Raw genomic sequence first — 16,653 nt, 5'->3', positions numbered from 1 at the left:
ATCAGAGGTTCAAAAGAAGGACTAAGGCAATTGAACTCCAAACAGAAACACATCATTTACTAGCAAGGCAGAGCAGACAGCACGGTGTGTACGATCATGAAGTACTCAGACACGATTTCACCTCAAATGGGGCAAGTTAAAAACATCTGAGGGTGGCACCGCAGCTCCTCTCAAGGGTGGCCAGCCGGGTGCCCGAGCTGCTGACAGAAGCAACCAGGGAGCGCAGTGTGACCACACCGGTGCCAAGCACTTTTTGAGATGCACTGCTGGCACTGCTGCAGGGACAGGGCTTGTTTCCAGCAGAGCAGGTGCTGCTTTCAACAGCTTTCCACCCAGTGGCACCCCCAAACCCGAAATAACCCTTAGACCTGGTAGCATTGCCCAAATCCAGGAAGAAACCCTAAAGCCAGGTGCACCCCACACCCGGCAGCACCCCCGAAACCTGGCAGCACGCACCTGACAGAGCAACACCCCCAAACCCCGAGGTTTCCCCTCAAATTGGCAGAACGCACCAGACGCAGACGCACACCCCAAAAGCTGTTTGCAACCTCCAAACTCACAAACACCCCCGAGCCCAGGAGCACACCTTAAACCTGTGAATGGTCCCCCAAGTCCAGAAAGAGCTGCCAAATGCAGAAACAGCCCCAAACCGGGCACCTTTCCGCAGATCAGGCAGCTCCCTCCAAAACTGGCAGCACTGCCCAGCCCCAGCGGGGCGCAGCCGCTTGAGCCTGGTGGGCTGAGGCCACGCCATGGCAGCAGGGGCAGCCCCCGGGCTGGGCCCCCCCAACTTGTCCAGGACAGGGAATGGCGGCTGCAGCAGGGAGCCCGGGGTGGCCAACGTCCAACAGCAGCCTCACCACCAGCCCAGCTGCGCTACCACCGCTCCCTGGGACTTGCCAGGGCGCTGGGGCCCAGTCAGGGCATCCTGGGCAAGGCTGTCCTCCCCGGGGCAGGGAGTGCCCGGGGGGATGGCGGAGCTGCGCCCGGAGGAGGGGAAGAGCTGTTGCAGGGTAGTGGGGAAGGGGCAGAGACCGCGGGTGCAGACGGGGCTCAGGGGGTGCGTGTGAACATCGCATCGGGAGAAAGCGCTGCTGTGGAGTGGCACTGAGCAGCAGCCTCCTGGGGCCAGCAAGGCCTGAAGCATGTGGCCAAGGTGCTGGGCAGCCGGCCCAGGCCAGCCGAAGGGAGGCAGGTCTGGGGAAGTTGCTGCCAACCCCGGGGGAGAAGACAACCCCCCAGTCCCATCCCCTAACGCTGCCCCTCGAGAAAGGCAGAGGGGGATGACTGACAAATGAGCATGGGATCTTCCAGGTCAGATGAGATGAGCAGCCAACGTTATTGTGCTGGGGGATGGGGGCCAGCACTTGGAGCTGGTGCGTGACCGGTCAGCAGCCAGGGGTGGTGGGGCAGGGGACAGAGCCTGGCAGGGTCCTGCCATGCCTGGCCCTGCTCCAGGGAAACATCTCATGGGCAGAGGAACATCTCAGAGGCATTTGGAGCAGCAGGTTCCAGCTGATCTGTTGGTCTCACCTGCTCCTCCTGGCCAGGGAAAGAGACGAGTGGGCTGGCGTGCTCTGGAGGGGATGCCTGGGGGTCTCTGCAGGCACAGGGGTTTCGTCTCTGCAGACACGGGCGTTTCGTCTCTGCAGACACGGGCGTTTCATCTCTGCTCCATGTCTTTCTGTCGCAGCCCTCAATCCCTTGGAGGAAGACGTCGAGCCCTTGGTCTCTTCGCTGGGAGCTCAGACTGTGCTGATCGTCAGTTCTCTAAGGAAGCGACCGGCATCGGGATGGACCAGGGCGCTGTGCTGTTGGCCCTGCAAAGCCAGGGAGAGGTGAAGCTCTCCTTGGGAAAATGGAAAATTAAAGCTGCATCAACCAAGCCAGTGCTGTGGTGTCCTTTTGGAGCTGGGCTCTGGCCAGAGGGGGACATTGTGTTGGGACCATGAAGTGGCCAGGAAAATGAAAAGCCCCAGCGTTGATGGGGCTTTGAAAGGGCTGCCAAGGGAAGGTGAGGGCCAGCAACAGCTTTCATTGCTGGAAAGAGGTGCTTGTCTTCCTCCTCCTGTTCTGTATCTTGTTCCTCTATCTTCTGTGCCTCCTCTGGCTCATCCTTCTTCTCTTCCTGGTTTTCCTCCTGCTCCTAGTCCTGTGCCACCTGTTCCTCTTCTGACTGTTCCTTGCATTCCTCCTCCACCTCTTCTTCCTCCTCCTCTTGCTCCTCCTCATGTTCTTCCTCTTCCTTCTTCTCTTTCTCTCCTTCTCCTTGTTCTCATTCTTTTTCTATGTTCCTCGTCCTCTTCCTCCCCTTCCTCCGCCTCCTGCCATCCACCAGTTGATCCTGTTTGTCTTCCTTCTTTTTCTCCTCCTCCTGTTTGTCCTCCTGTTAAGTCTCTGAGACGGGGTCATCAGAGCCTGGCTGGTTGGGTGCCTGGGACTCGGTGACAGAGAAAGGGATTCCCCATTTAGAAACGGGTTGCCATATGGCCTTTTCTTGTGTCAACGGGGGAGAAACGACAGGCGGGCAGTGAGGCTTTTAAAGGGTTTGTGGGATGGAGAGAGCAGGAAAATGAGCTCATTCCACTGGGCATCCAGCGGACGGTGCTCCCCCCCGCCGCCGGCCCCTCGGCCGCCTCCCGACCGGCCTGGCGGCGCCCTGCCGGGCTGGCAGCCGCTGCCGCCGAGCCGGCGGGCGGAGGAGGCGCGGGGATGGAGGGCGATCGGCCGGAGAGCCCGGTGAGCGCGGGGGGAGCCTGGGGACGCGGCCGCCGGGTCGGGGTTTGTCGTCCCCTCCGCTGTTGCGCCCTGTGCTGCGGGGGGGCGGGGGGGGCGGTGGATTGGGGGGTGTTTGCCCCCCGCGGTGTGCGCCGGCAGCCTCGTCCCTGCCCGGCTGGGAGCGGCACCGGCGGCAGCCCGAGGTGCTGGGGCTGGCCCCTAGATCTTCAGACGGGGCTCAGTGCTGGCGGGGGAACCGCATAAATAAAGTCGGTCTGGTCTGGCGGCGGGCTGGACGGTGAAAACCCACCCGAGAGGGGACGAGCGGGCGCTGGGCATCCGGTGTCCGCGCCCGCCACTTGATGCTTCGCTGGGTTTCGGTTGCCGTTGGCTCTCCCGGCAGATACTCCGGCCTCGGAGCACAGTGCCAGATGGCTGTGGGGTCATTAAATTACTGAAGAGCTGCACAGATCCACGGGCGGCTCTTTGTGCAGGAAATAAATAAACAAACAGATAATGTTCCGGACTGGAACTATTAGCCTAACGAAGTCAAGGCAGTTCCAGTGCTTAAATGTGGATTACACGGCGGGAAAGCCTGTTGTTTAACCAGTCTGACACTTAATTTCTTTTTTCTCCCTCCCCCACCCCCCCTTCTTGAAAAGCGAGCGAGCGAGCTGAGTTAAACATATGGATTCCTATTGTTAAGAAGTATGGTTGCTTTCGTTTCACTAGGTCCTTGAGTGGAATTAAGACTACTCCCCTCCTCTCCTTTCCTCCCCTGCAAGGCAGACATGACCTAAAGATGAACTGAGTTTGCCTAGTGGCGGTGTTCATTTCAGTTGAAAGGAATGTTGTCAGTGCTTTCATAAATGTTAATTGAGATTTGTTTGCAGCGTTAACCAGCGGAATGCCTCAAACCAGCTAGAATGTGCGATTCTAGAATAGAACGATTATTCTAGAGAGCTGGGCTTTTGTGACATACAGCTGTGCAGTAAGTCTTGCTGGCTCACGTTTTCTGCACTTACACTTGTTTTTCCCTCTTTCTGTCATGAAGGTTACCATTAAGGGTATCGAAAGAGAGCTCATCTGCCCAGCATGCAAGGAATTATTTACCCATCCACTGATCCTTCCTTGCCAGCACAATGTCTGTCACAAATGTGTGAAAGAAATACTCTCTGCATTTGAAGACTCTTTCGCTGATGGAGGCTCTGAATCCTCTAATCAGAGTAGCCCTCAAATTCAAAGCTCTTCTTCCAGCATGGACAGGATTAGTAGATCAGGTACGTATCGGAATTTTTGCGTGTTTTCCTTATTTTATGTGTTCGACTGACTTGAGCCGAATTGCGTCTGCATTGGTAAAATGTCTTCCCGGTACTCCTGATGCAGTTAAAGAGATGACTTAGGGATAGTGCGAGTCTTGTTCATTCTGTGGCAAGAACAATGGGAATATTTTTAAGGACAGTGCACTCTATTTCATATATAATAGATCAGTCTTTGTGGCGTCCTGTAAATCTTTGTAACCATTGTATTTGTTTATTCCTGTATTTCAGTTACATTGAGATGCAGTAGCATCATGTTCAATAGCGTCGATGTTGAGGTGTAGATTTCAGCAGTTTTATTGCCTGTCAGTGGTACTGTTGAGGTGGTTCTCTCAGGTTTCGGCCAGCCTAAATTGAGTAGTTCGACTTCCTTCTGAGCCTCTGCAGACTTTGCAAATGATGGGTTTGTCCTACCCAATTCATTACGCTTACAATAAATCATTTTCCATAGACGATGGTTATTGCACGGTTGCAGAATTGGGAGACAGATGACTGTAAGAAGACTGCGCTAACCGCCTCTTCCAGTGTGGTCTGCTCTGGAAGCTTTAAGGAGCACTCCTCATGCTCTTTGTGATGTCACACTAGAAAGATTCTTACAGCTGTTGTGTAATCCACAGATGAGTTGTTCTTTTACACAGATACATCGAAAGTACTTCTTGAAAGAAACCTCATCTTGGCTTTTAGGCTTCCTTCTGACGTAACTGTCCACTTTAAAACCGCAGTCCGCAGTGATCTGGAAGAGTCGCCCACAAGACAAACCCTAAAGCTGTGTCTTGTATTTTGTATGTTACTAACGTTCATCATCCCCTTCCCAGTTTTCAAAGCTCAAATATTTTATTTCACCCACTTCTTTTAAACAACTCTTGAGTTGTTAGTACTGGTACTCTTTCAGGATCAGTTTGATAAGCAAATGCTGTGTTTGCTGTAGCTTGGCAGGTTGAGACTTGCATCATTTGAGGGAATCCCCAAACGAAATAACTAGTTGTCTTCATTACAGTCCTGTTTTCTGGATATGGGGTGCACAGCCCCACAATCACTGTTTAGCTCTGCATACATTTCAGCTGCTTTCTCAGCTCTCTCTACCTGCAGCGTTATGTGAAGTTTGAATGAAGAGAGCCCACTGGTGACTGCCATCTCCCAAATCCAAGTCTAGTCCCTTTTTTCCTCAGTAAGCATGATGTTCTGTCACGGCATTGTATGCATGGACTGAAGCGGTCACCGGTTTCCGCTGCAGCTGTCCACTACATGGTTTTACAACGTGGACATCAGGGCACCAGGTTGGGTGCCTAAGGAGTGGTGGGCGCACCGTGGGTGACCTGACCTCCTTGTGAGAACTGTGGCTTGCCAAGCGTGGCAGTATCAGACAGGCTGTGCGTGGGGACCAGGCCCCCCATGCTGCTTTCAGCAGTGTAAGTAAGGAGGTAATCCTTAATCTTCCGTGGAAAGCTGCCCTCCAGCTTGCTCTCTGTCGGGCAGTAGAAATAGTGATCTAGCACGATGGGGTGCGCAGGCAGTGCTGTGGCACCGTCCACGCTGTGCACAGAGGAGGCAGAGCTCCCTTGGGAACCTGACATTTAGATGCTACTAGATGTCACCCATACTGTTCTGTTAATGCAGTCTAGCTGTTCTGCTCAGAACCTACAGAAAAGCATGAGACCAGCTGAGTTTGAGACTGACATTTATTCATGCTCTGGTTGTGGCTTCTTAGCTGATAGTGATGCATAACTACCATGGGGTACATTTTGAAGATTTTTAAAGGAACTAGTTTCTTACAGGAGTGTTGGTTTGTTTTTTTAAAGAGACTGGAAAGGGCGTGAGAGGTAGGGAGGTTTTGGATTGTTGGGTGAAGCACCCACAGAAGAGTGACACAAGGCAAGTGTCTTTTGGATAGCATCAAAGGACACTTCAAAAAGAAATGAAGCATCAACATTTCTGATGGGAAGATCCTCACTAAATACAGATGGGACCAAATTTCACTTTCTGAAGAAGAACCAGTTTCAACACTAAGAATTCAGCTTGAAGTCATACCTCTATTTACAAATTAGTTATACCAACATGCAGTCATCTCAAGGGGATCTTAAAACCATGCTCCAGCTCGAGAGAATGGTTTTTTATTTCTTTGTAAGGGGAGGCTGAGAGGATACATGTTAAGCCTAAACACTGGCTTAACCTGCTTCAGTAATACATAAAGGACTAATTTTGATAGTTGTGCCCTGTGGGTTCATGAGTGAGACATGGGGATGCACTCTCTGTTTGATAGCCTCAAGAATGTTACCCTGTAAATAGTTTTTGGGTCTGTGTGAGCCATCCCCTGGAACAGGCTCCAAAGAATCCCTAGGCTTGCGACTTGACTTGAGCCTTGGATCACTTTATTTTGGAGAAGAGGGGAAATTTGTGCATAGCTGTTTCGTAGGAGGGCAGCTTCTCTACTGTCCCCTTTTGAAATGAAAAGAGATAAGCTGTACCCTTGTGTAACCATGCAGATCTGGGGTTCCCCAGTTCAAGGTAGAGGAATCTCTCAGACATAACCGTCTCAGCATCCCCTTTGGTGTGCGGGGCTTACTTAGCAGCCCTCCTTTATCAAGGCCGTTCAGCAAGGGCCAAGTCAGCCTCTACGTATTTTGACTGAATGATTTGGCTGAGATTTCGTACTGGTGATATCTAGTTCTCTTGTTTTCCTCTTTAGATTTTTATGATGCCTCTTGGGGTAAGCCAGATAAGTTTGACTCGGCCAAAGCAAACTTCAGGGAGCTCCAAGTTGGCTATATTTGTCTGGGAATAACCAGTCTCACTCTGGGAATAGACATCTTACACTTCAGCGTGTTACGAAGCTGTTGCTCTCTATGTGCGCAGCCAGTTAGCCTAAAACCAACTGGTTTCCGGAAGGTTTTGTGTTTAGTCTTTTGAAAGGCTGCGGCTTGAGTGCATGCAAAACTAGACAAAGAAGATAGGATTGGAATAGCTAAATTAACCTTACCATAGAATTAAGTTTGAGAGTAGTAGTTTGTAATGCCCCCTGAACTCAGACATTACACTACCTTGTCATGGCAAATGTATTCTCTTTGGCTTGGCAGAGTGCATATGAATTGGTATTGTACTGGTTTGGATGATGTGCTACGATAGTTTGAAATTGGTTCATAAATTCCTGTGCTTCTCCCTTTAAAATCTAAACCTCTTCTGTTTACACTCCTCCTAAATCAGGATTTGGTGTCTACACAGGCAGAAAACGTAATTCACTGACTCCTAGATCGAGTCTGTTTCCTTGTCCGGGTTGCCAGCGGGATACTGATCTCGGAGAACGTGGCATCAATGGCTTATTTCGCAACTTTACTTTGGAAACCATTGTGGAAAGATACAGACAGGCAGCCAGGGCAGCCATTGCTATTATGTGCGATTTCTGCAAACCTCCAGCTCAAGAGTCCACAAAGAGCTGCATGGACTGCAGGGCAAGCTATTGCAACGAATGTTTCAAAATACACCATCCTTGGGGAACTGTGAAAGCCCAACATAAACATGTAGGACCAACCACCAACTTCAGACCCAAGGTAAGTATCCCATATCTTACAGAATTTGGGTTGCAGCATTTGCATATAGCTTCAGACATATCTGTGCAATGGTAGTTGCTTTTTGGGACCGTTGTTCCTTTTTTGACTATTGCTGTTATTCATTGAGTGAACCATAAGCTTTTGTTCTTGCTGACAGCATGACTGCAGTTTTGAACATGTCTGCCTGCACAGATGATTCTCCTGAAAGTTTCCTTCCCTCCTCGCACCTCCCCCCGAATCCAACAGTCAATGACAATGGGATAGCTTATTGCATATTCTGCTGAATGACAGTCTTATGTACCAAGGTGCTAGCGAGACTGGTGTCTTTGGGCTTTTCACCATAGACTAAGATAACATTTGGGGCTTGAGAGTTGGTTTCAGAGATGGTTTGCAATTTTAGCTTAGTGTGTCCATATTTATGCTACTCACTTCTATTTTTGAGCCCTTTCCTGTCCTTTCTTGTATGTGTGTGCGTGTGTTAAAAGATGATGCTTTTAAAGCTCGACTGTTGGCACTGATGTCGTGTTCTCCTCCTTGACATGACACTGAAAAACTTTCTCAAGAGCTTCTATTTGGTAACATGGAGTAGATGGACCCAAATGTCTTTCAGTGCTCTGGAACGAGGCAAAGCATTTCTTTTTTTTTAAAACACACACGCACACATGTGCACAAGCACACCCACCCACACCCACCCACCCCCTTTTAGACGGTTTTATCTGTTGCTTGCGCTTGGAGTTGAGCAGCACTTTTTTTGCCTCTTCGAGCAGTTACTTCAACGTGTTCAATTTTTGAAAGATTACTTTTAGCAAACACCAGCTTTTTCGCAATGCTGTTTAAGCTGGTACTGGAATTAACGCTCAGCATGAACAACTTGTAATTGGTGTCAGACAGAAAAAATGAAACACTGGAGCCTTTTCTCTTTAAAATGACTGTGACTGGGGGTGTGGCTGCATTTCATCTGTTGCTCCAAGAGCAATGGCTATGTGGCTGATCAGAGTCTAGCTTAAATTTAAATCATTACAGTATTATGTCAACTCCTGCCTTAAGACAGTTCGTAGTTGTTTCAAGAGATGCTGGCATGGACACAGTTAAATTTGGCAGCGTGGCTGTGTTATATATTGCATTTACAGCTCTGAACAGGAGTGTAGGGAGCTTGAGGCACGCAAACAACTTCAGGGATTAGCAAAATGGTTGATTGCAGTATGGAGGCTACATGATGTGTACACAGACATCGCTACAGGTTTACTCACTGTGAACCTCGTGAAACTGTGTGTGTTCATCTGCTGGCTTTCACTGGCATAGACAAATATAAAAGGTGGAAGATAAACTGAATATAAAGAATCCACTGATGAAATCAGATGCTGCTGTGGGGTGATTTAGTGTTTTGATGGTTTGTTGGCCACCTCAGTTTTTGGAAGTACACCTGCATTCTCTCTGCTCTCTTTTTTTTTCAGATTTTGATGTGTCCAGAACATGAAATGGAGAGGGTAAACATGTACTGTGAAATCTGCAGAAGGCCTGTTTGTCATCTTTGTAAACTGGGTGGATGTCATGCAAACCATAGAGTAACAACCATGAGAACTGCCTACAAAACCCTTAAGGTAAAAGTAAATATTGTTGGACCTGGCCTTAAGAAGGGGAAAAGTACTGAGCTTCTGGTGTAAGGGCAAACTCCCTGTGGCAGGAAGCCAGGATGTGTGTTTAGAGGACACTGAACCAGTCATGAGGCATGCTGTTGTGCAACATCTGTTAATATATATATTAGTGTGACATAGCGCACTTCTGAGAAACTGTATTTTCTATGAGGCTTGAAACATAACCTCTTAAAAGTCCTTCCACCTTGTTTTAGCCAACTAAAGTATAGCAGTACTGACCAATGCAAAAGGTTTAAGCAGTTTATACTTTACAATCTAGCTTTTTTCAGGTAAGTGTCCTTGTGGCTTGGATTAGCTGATACTTCAGAAGCACTCCTGAAAAATTTGCATTGGAAGTATCTGTTGGGACCTTGTATGTTTCTGAAGTTGCATAGCTGTTAATTCGCAGTACAACAGGGAAGACTTGCAAACATTGCTTTGTTGTTAAAGAATGATTGCTTCTACCTCCTCTTCTTCCTTTTCTTCCTCTCTTGCTCACAAGAAAAAAAAAAGGGGGGGGCGGGGGGTGGGGGGAAGACCAGACCAGCCTGCCTTGTGCTCTTTGGCCTCCTTGCCTGTTTGCAAGGCTTTTCCTGTACAGCTGTTAACTCTTGCAAGTCAGGAAATGCAGAGACACTCCTAAGTTCATGCTTTGAACCACTCATTCTTCTAGCAAATCTTACTACAAATGAGTTAATAACTAACGTGGCTTTTCTGTAAGTTTTAGTAACGTCCTGAAGCCTCATGTTCCTAGCCTAAGAGAAGGTGACACTTGTGGCTGGGGAAGACTGAGCCAGCTGAGGCTGTTACCTCTTGTCCTTAGAGGCTGTTACCTCTTGTCCTTAGAGGCTGTGCCCCCAGTCCTGCCCACATCAGTGGCCTGATGTCCCTGTGCAGTCATTGCGGGTCACTGAGCAATTCTCCGCAGGGTTGCTGCTCATAACTGGTGGCAGGCTGTTGTCCTTGTAACTAGATAAAGCGAGTGCTAGCTGGATGACCTGCCTGTGCTGGTTGTCGGTTTGGGTGGGATACCCTTCTTCTGCTAGCTCGCTGTTTTGTTTTAACAGGAGAAGCTTTCAAAAGATATTGAGTACCTCATCAGTAAGGAGAGCCAGGTGAAAGCTCACATCACACAGCTGGATCTGCTGCTGAAAGAAACAGAGGTAAGAGTGTCTTCCGTGTTGTCTGGGGATAGCCCTTGCAGGGACACAGCAGAGACTCAAACTGTTTTCACTGAAGTGTTTCAAATCCTTTGGCTTTTTTCAGTTAGCCAGTAAAACAATTTCTGAACAGTTTGTGTTAGTCCTGAATCACAAATGGTAAGACCTAATCCTGACAGTGTTGGAAATATGGGCAACATACAGAGGGAAGTTAAGTTTTGGGTGCTGCTGTAAATTTAATTGAAAGAAAGCTTGTTTGATACCTTAATCAAAGAGAGGTGGGTTAGACTGACAGCTCTTGTGTATTAATGGTGCTTCACAATTTACACTGGCTGTTTGCCTTGAGGATGTTGCAATAAAGTCAGAATGAAGAGTAAAATCTCCCTGCAGAAGAGTCAGAGCTGGGAGCTCACGTACAAGCTGAAAAACACAATGGCAGAAATTGCAGGAGCTCCTGGCCCTGCCTGTATCTTGATAAAGATTGTCTCTGTGCTTTGTAGTTCCTTTTATCCAGGGCACTAGTTAGAGGTGACCCTACAGTTCTGAGGGCATATGTGAGAAGCTGGGCTGGACCCCCATCTCAGTGTGGTTGGGGAAGGTGGAGGAGCACCTAGCTCTTGGGCATGAAGACTTCAGAAACGGACCTGTTTTCACAGTGCTTTTCCATGAGCTGTTTAGACACATGCTATGCGTAACTCAAGACATAATCAGAGGAATACTTTCCTGCTCTTCGTTCTCTGTGTTGATCCAGTAAACGCTCACTAGCTTGGGTGCAGTGCTGATCACATTTTCAGTGCTGATGGGCATAACAAAGCTCATTAGTCTTGTCTGTCAAATGGATGACTAGATTGCTGTGATACCTTGAACAACTTGAGGTATGTTTCTGTACACAGCCACAGTGCTGTGGAATCTGTCTAAAATGTCTTTTGTTCCCTCCTAGTGCAACAGTGAACGAGCTAAAGAAGAAGCATCTCAGAGCTTTGAGAAATTATCTCATGTCCTAGAAGAGAAGAAGTCCGCAGCTCTTAGGGCAATTGAAACTTCTAAGAATTTAAGGCTGGAAAAATTGCAAACGCAAGCAGAGGAATATCAAGGGCTCCTGGAAAATAATGGCCTTGTAGGATATGCTCAAGAGGTGCTTAAAGAAACTGATCCATCTTGTTTTGTTCAAACAGCAAAACAGCTTCATGACAGGTATCTTAATTATCTTCTGTTTGAAGTACAGATACTGTTCCAGGATGTCTGGTCAGTCATATTCTTTTGACACCTGCTAGCAAAGTACTGAATGCAGTACCTTGTATTGCAAAGGCTCAGAGATGGTCCCAGTACCGTTCAGTAGAAATTGCTACATTACAGTGTGCGTTAAGAAACAGCAGTCAGGAGGGGCTCTGTCCTGTGACAACACGTGGCCTTGTTCAGTAGGACTGCACTGGAAGGGTAGCCCATTCAGCTCACTGACACATTCCTTTGCTCAGAGATTGTATCGGGTATTTGCAAGTTAATCTAACAGGTCTCTTCTGGCTTTAAAGTCTTTGATCTTAATAGCTGTTCTCCATTAGCGCTTCACATCTATTGTGTTCTTTGAACATAATGCCCCAAATTGTTAAAATGCTCTACCAGCTGAACGATTACCTCTTCATTATCTTTACACTGATACCTTTACACTGCTGTACAAAAGACCTTAAATTTTGCATTTGAATTCTGTCTAGAGAGACAGAAATTTCTGGGAGACATCAGTAAGTACATGAAAACAGCACTTTTTATAAAGCAAAACCTAGCATTTTTAGTTTAAGGAATGCACACATGTGAATTCCCTTTTCTCTGTTCTGCCATCCCTTTGCTTCTGTGCTTTCAGAATCCAAAAAGCTACTGAATCTCTGAAGAGCTTCAGGCCAGCAGCTGAAACTACTTTTGAAGACTTTGTGGTGGACATAGCTAAGCAAGAAGAGATCCTTGGTGACTTGTCCTTCCATTCCAATGGTAAATTGCGAGAGCATCAGGTCTTTCTCAAGTTACGACTTGAAGGGCTTCTCTGGAAAGAGGCAAAACTTATGCAGGGCTGCAGCTGCAGAACTCAGTCTTGTGACTTGCATTGTCCCTTCTGTCTCTGTGATCCACAAGGCATTACCTGGCAGCAATGCTAGCTTCAGCTTTGAAAAAGAAGCTAAGATGCCGTTGCATTCAGTACCAGTTTACATTGGCTTCCAAAACATTGTAGTTAAGGAATACTAGGTCTTCCTAGAAGCTTTTTGTTAACATGACAGAAAAGAATAGGCTTTTAGATGCTTTTTTAGCTGCCAGCAAAAATAAATAATACAACTTTCGAAGTAAAAACAGAAAGTAAGGGATTTATGTAAGTGCATGAATGGAACCATCCTCATCTGTACTCTTTAACTGATTGAGTCAGATTTCTGCCCCCACCCCCACCCCCCCCAAGTGCTATAGCCACTCAACAAAGGGCTTGTATGGTTAATTCTAAAACAACATGTATCTAAATTTGAGGGTTTTTTTCTCCTGAATCTCTGGCATTCCAGGTCTAGAAATACCAGAAATCAATGAAGAGCAGAGCAGAATGTACAACAAAGCTCTGATCAGCTGGGAATGCCCTGGGAAGACAGACTCAGCTGATATCTATGTTCTTGAGTATCGTAAGCTTAATAGAGAAGAGGAGAGTGCGACGTGGCAGGAGATCAAAGTTTGCAGCAAGAGCAAAGTAATATCTGATCTTGATGATGACAGCTCCTATGCCTTTAGAGTTCGAGGATATAAAGGGTCCATCTGTAGCCCTTGGAGCCGAGAAGTTATTTTGCGTACGCCTCCAGCTCCAGGTATTGGGTTTTCTTCTGTCCGCAAGGTGTTGAATCTGTGTCTGTCGGTGTTAAGAGCTGTAGGTGGTTTCCAGTAGTTCCCAGACTTCTACTCTACTGTTACCGGTTGCGTAAATGTTTAGAAGCACTGTTAACAAACAGGTTAAGTAGGTGGCATGCTGAGACCGTTTTAGCTTGCATGACGTTCCCGGTAGCCTTTAAAAGTGAGAAATTCTGATGCCAGCATGACTTAAAATGTAGTTTATAAGCACAGAAGGCCAAATACTTAACTAAGAGGAAATTTTTTTGGATACTGTTTTTCAGTTTTCAGTTTTCTTTTTGATGACAAATGTGGGTACAACAGTGAACATCTCCTGCTGAACCCAGGAAGAACCTCTGTGGAAAGCAGGGCTGGATTTCCTCTACTGCTGGGATCTGAGCGCATGCAGGTCGGATGCTACACAACCCTGGATTACATCATTGGCGACACCGGGATTGCCAAAGGGAAGCACGTCTGGGCTTTTCGTGTGGAAGCCTATTCATACCTGGTGAAAGTGGGAGTTGTTTCTAGCAACCAGATACAGAAATTGTTCCATAATACCCATGATGTGACCAGCCCAAGGTAAATTGCAGACTCTTGCTCAATACATGTTTTATATAAGGAGATGGCTTTTTAAAAAATAAGTTAAGAGTGAGTCTGGTCGCAATTAGTACACAAGGTGAACCTAACTAGTGGAAAGTAGCTTGAAGGATATGCTGTAAGCAGGTTGTCCTGTTCATCCCCTGCTATTAGCAGAAAGGTGTTGTAATTATCCAGAGTCCTATTTTCATTCTTTTTGGGAAAGAAATGAGGTTCCTATAGATGTCAAGATGTGCCAGTTAAAGCAAGAAGGTAAAAAAAAAGCATCACTTGCAAGATTGAAGCAATGTTTAATTGTCAATAGTAAGACTCTGCCTTAATTTCCTTAGCATACTAGGTTTGGCAGCCATTCAGAGGTACAATGTTCACTGTGTGTATCTGTGTATCTTTGCTGTAGCTTGCGTCACGGTGGATTCCAAGTCACTGGCTTATCCCAGGCTATACGCTTGCATATGGTACTGGAGTGCTACTGTTCCCAAGCCAAAGTACAGTGGACAAACCAATAAAAAGATTTCAGCTCTGAAGTATGGTTGTAGTAAGCCTGGATGTGTCTAGGAACTGCAGGCTGGGAAGCTATCTCCTGAGGACTCTTAACTTTTTCAGGAATGTAAAAAATGTATCAGCTTCCTCCTGTGTAACATACTGAAAGTGTAAGAACGCCTGTGTCTTGAGCTGCTTAAAGCCAGACGGAGGCTTTTTGCAAAGTGAGAAATTAGATCCTGATTTCCTGATTTCTTTTTCCTTATCCACACAAATACCTGGAAAACTTTGGCTGACACAAATCCAATCTCCCCCCAGACATCCCAAAAATGCAAACCTAGCTAGGGATTGTCGGCACAGAAGAATGTGTGCTTCTCCAGTGTGTCTTCATCTGGTGACAGAAGTAGGGGGCAAAAGCATGTAGACTGAACAAATCTGGCCACAAACTTTCCCCAGTAACCAGCTGGGAAGCAGGGGTTCATGGAAACCTCCAGGCAGAGCACTTTAAAAAAAACCAAACCACCAAACCAAAAACTTAAACCACTACTTTTTGTGTTGTGAATTTTAAAGACAATGTAATACAGCAGTGGTGAGGAAAACTCATAGGACAACAGTCATGTTAAATGTATTTACTCGTGTCATTTAACATTATGTAAATGAAGTTAAACATACCTTGTCTGTAATCATTAGTCATAGTCGCTAAATTACTTTTCAAGTTAACTAATTTGCTATACCTGTAGGTTCATTAATGATTACCTAGCATGAGTACATTTAGATACATCCGCTCCTTAGTAAAGCCTTCTGTGGTCTTGTCCTCATTAGTGTTTAGCTGTTATTTATTGTCTGAAGTGGCCCAAGTGAGTGTTCTCCACCTACTAAATGCGTCTTCCCTCCTGGCTTAGGTATATTTTTACCTCACAAGGTTTTGCAGGTGACCATGTGGTGTTTCTTGTCTTACAAAAATGTTTTCTCCAGTTCACATCACTGATCCCCCTTCAGAATTTGACAAAAGCAAATGGTTGTTTTTCTGTTCTAGATACGAGCAAGACAGTGGTCATGACAGTGGGAGTGAAGATGCCTTCTTTGACTCACCACAGCCTTTCACACTGGTCACTTTAGGCATGAAGAAGTTCTTTATCCCCACAACACCTGCTGCCCCCAAGGATCCAGCGAGCAGAATCCTTCCCCTGCCATCGTGCTTGGGCATCTGCCTCGACTGTGACAAAGGCAAGGTGGGGTTCTACGACGCAGGCCGTATGAAATGCCTTTATGAGTGCGAGGTGGACTGCTCTGGCATAATGTACCCAGCATTTGCCTTAATGGGTGGTGCAGCAGTTCATCTTGAGGAACCTGTCACAGCAAAGTACGGGGAGTACCACGACGACATCTAGTGCAGTGATCTCTTCCCATTGCTGTTCTGAGGTGGAAGACGAGAGAGAGCAGAAGAATTCTACCTTAGTTTTCACTCCTGATTAATTACATTCTGTCCACATGTTGCTTACAAGCCTCTGGGTCATGCTTTTTTTAAACAAACGGTTCAGACACGTCCCACACTAGTGGGAAATGTTCTTCCAGGAACTCTCCTGCCTTTCTTGTGATCTGTGCAATGCTTTTCTCCACAGACTTTCTTCCCAGGGAGAAGCAGGGAAGAAGTTTGACTAGCAACCAAAATTACTCTTCGGGGGTAGAAATCTACCTTTTGTGTAACGTAAATCCTTACATAGTCAGTTTTGCATTTAATGAAATCAAAGCTGACAGCGTGTGATTGCCATTCTCCTTTCAAGAAATCTGCCTGAATGCCTCTGAGGGGTCAAATGCTTTCCAATTAACCCCTGAGCACCAGGGGTTGGGCCCTTCAGCACGAAAGAACATTTGCAAAAATACAGTATAAAGCAGGGAGAAATCAGAACTGCAGCTGAACGTTTAGGTTTTATTTGGAAAGAGGAGGGTGAACTAGAATCTGATTGCATGTCATATACCTTTAATGTGACTGTAAGCTAAAACTCTAATTCTGACACCTGGTGTCGTGTAGTTGGTGGCATAATGGTAAGTTTCTTTACTCTTCCAGGCTTTTACTATAGGCTATATAAAATTTAAAGTGCAATTCTACCTTACACATCAGACTCACTTCAGAGTCCAAAATCAGAAGTGTTTGCATGTGTGAGTAATTGTACCTGGTATTTAGGCAAAAGCATATGAGTTACTGACATGAGTAATAATATGTGAACTTTTAAAAAAAAATCAGGTATTTCTTTTAATACTTGTTTCTATAAGTTAATTTTTTGATCTAGTAGCAGCTTGGTTTTTTAGTAAGAATGTTAAAAATGCACTGATTAAGTCCTGAGACCCG

At 46.5% G+C, this 16,653-nt stretch overlaps 1 protein-coding gene across 1 annotated transcript; it reads left to right on the top strand.

Annotated features, from left to right (window-relative positions):
• Nucleotides 1-2,712: 2,712 nt before the first annotated feature.
• Nucleotides 2,713-15,694, top strand: LOC132320886 (E3 ubiquitin-protein ligase TRIM36-like). Its single transcript, XM_059834516.1, has 10 exons — nucleotides 2,713-2,739; nucleotides 3,773-4,002; nucleotides 7,261-7,582; nucleotides 9,037-9,183; nucleotides 10,284-10,379; nucleotides 11,317-11,570; nucleotides 12,232-12,356; nucleotides 12,911-13,204; nucleotides 13,508-13,805; nucleotides 15,340-15,694. Exons 1-10 carry the CDS (start codon nucleotides 2,713-2,715, stop codon nucleotides 15,692-15,694), a joined length of 2,148 nt encoding a protein of 715 aa, XP_059690499.1.
• Nucleotides 15,695-16,653: the final 959 nt, after the last annotated feature.

Source organism: Gavia stellata, unplaced genomic scaffold (genome assembly GCF_030936135.1).
Source record: "Gavia stellata isolate bGavSte3 unplaced genomic scaffold, bGavSte3.hap2 HAP2_SCAFFOLD_34, whole genome shotgun sequence".
Lineage (NCBI taxonomy): Eukaryota > Metazoa > Chordata > Aves > Gaviiformes > Gaviidae > Gavia > Gavia stellata.
This window is presented reverse-complemented; position numbering and strand designations above follow the sequence as displayed.

Excerpts from the sequence above, each read along its gene's own strand:
- LOC132320886 (XM_059834516.1), top strand. The coding sequence starts at position 2,713 with ATGGAGGGCGATCGGCCGGAGAGCCCG. Across the intron at positions 2,740-3,772 it reads GCGATCGGCCGGAGAGCCCG|GTTACCATTAAGGGTATCGA; the intron begins GTGAGCGCGGGG and ends TCTGTCATGAAG. Across the intron at positions 9,184-10,283 it reads CTGCCTACAAAACCCTTAAG|GAGAAGCTTTCAAAAGATAT; the intron begins GTAAAAGTAAAT and ends TTGTTTTAACAG.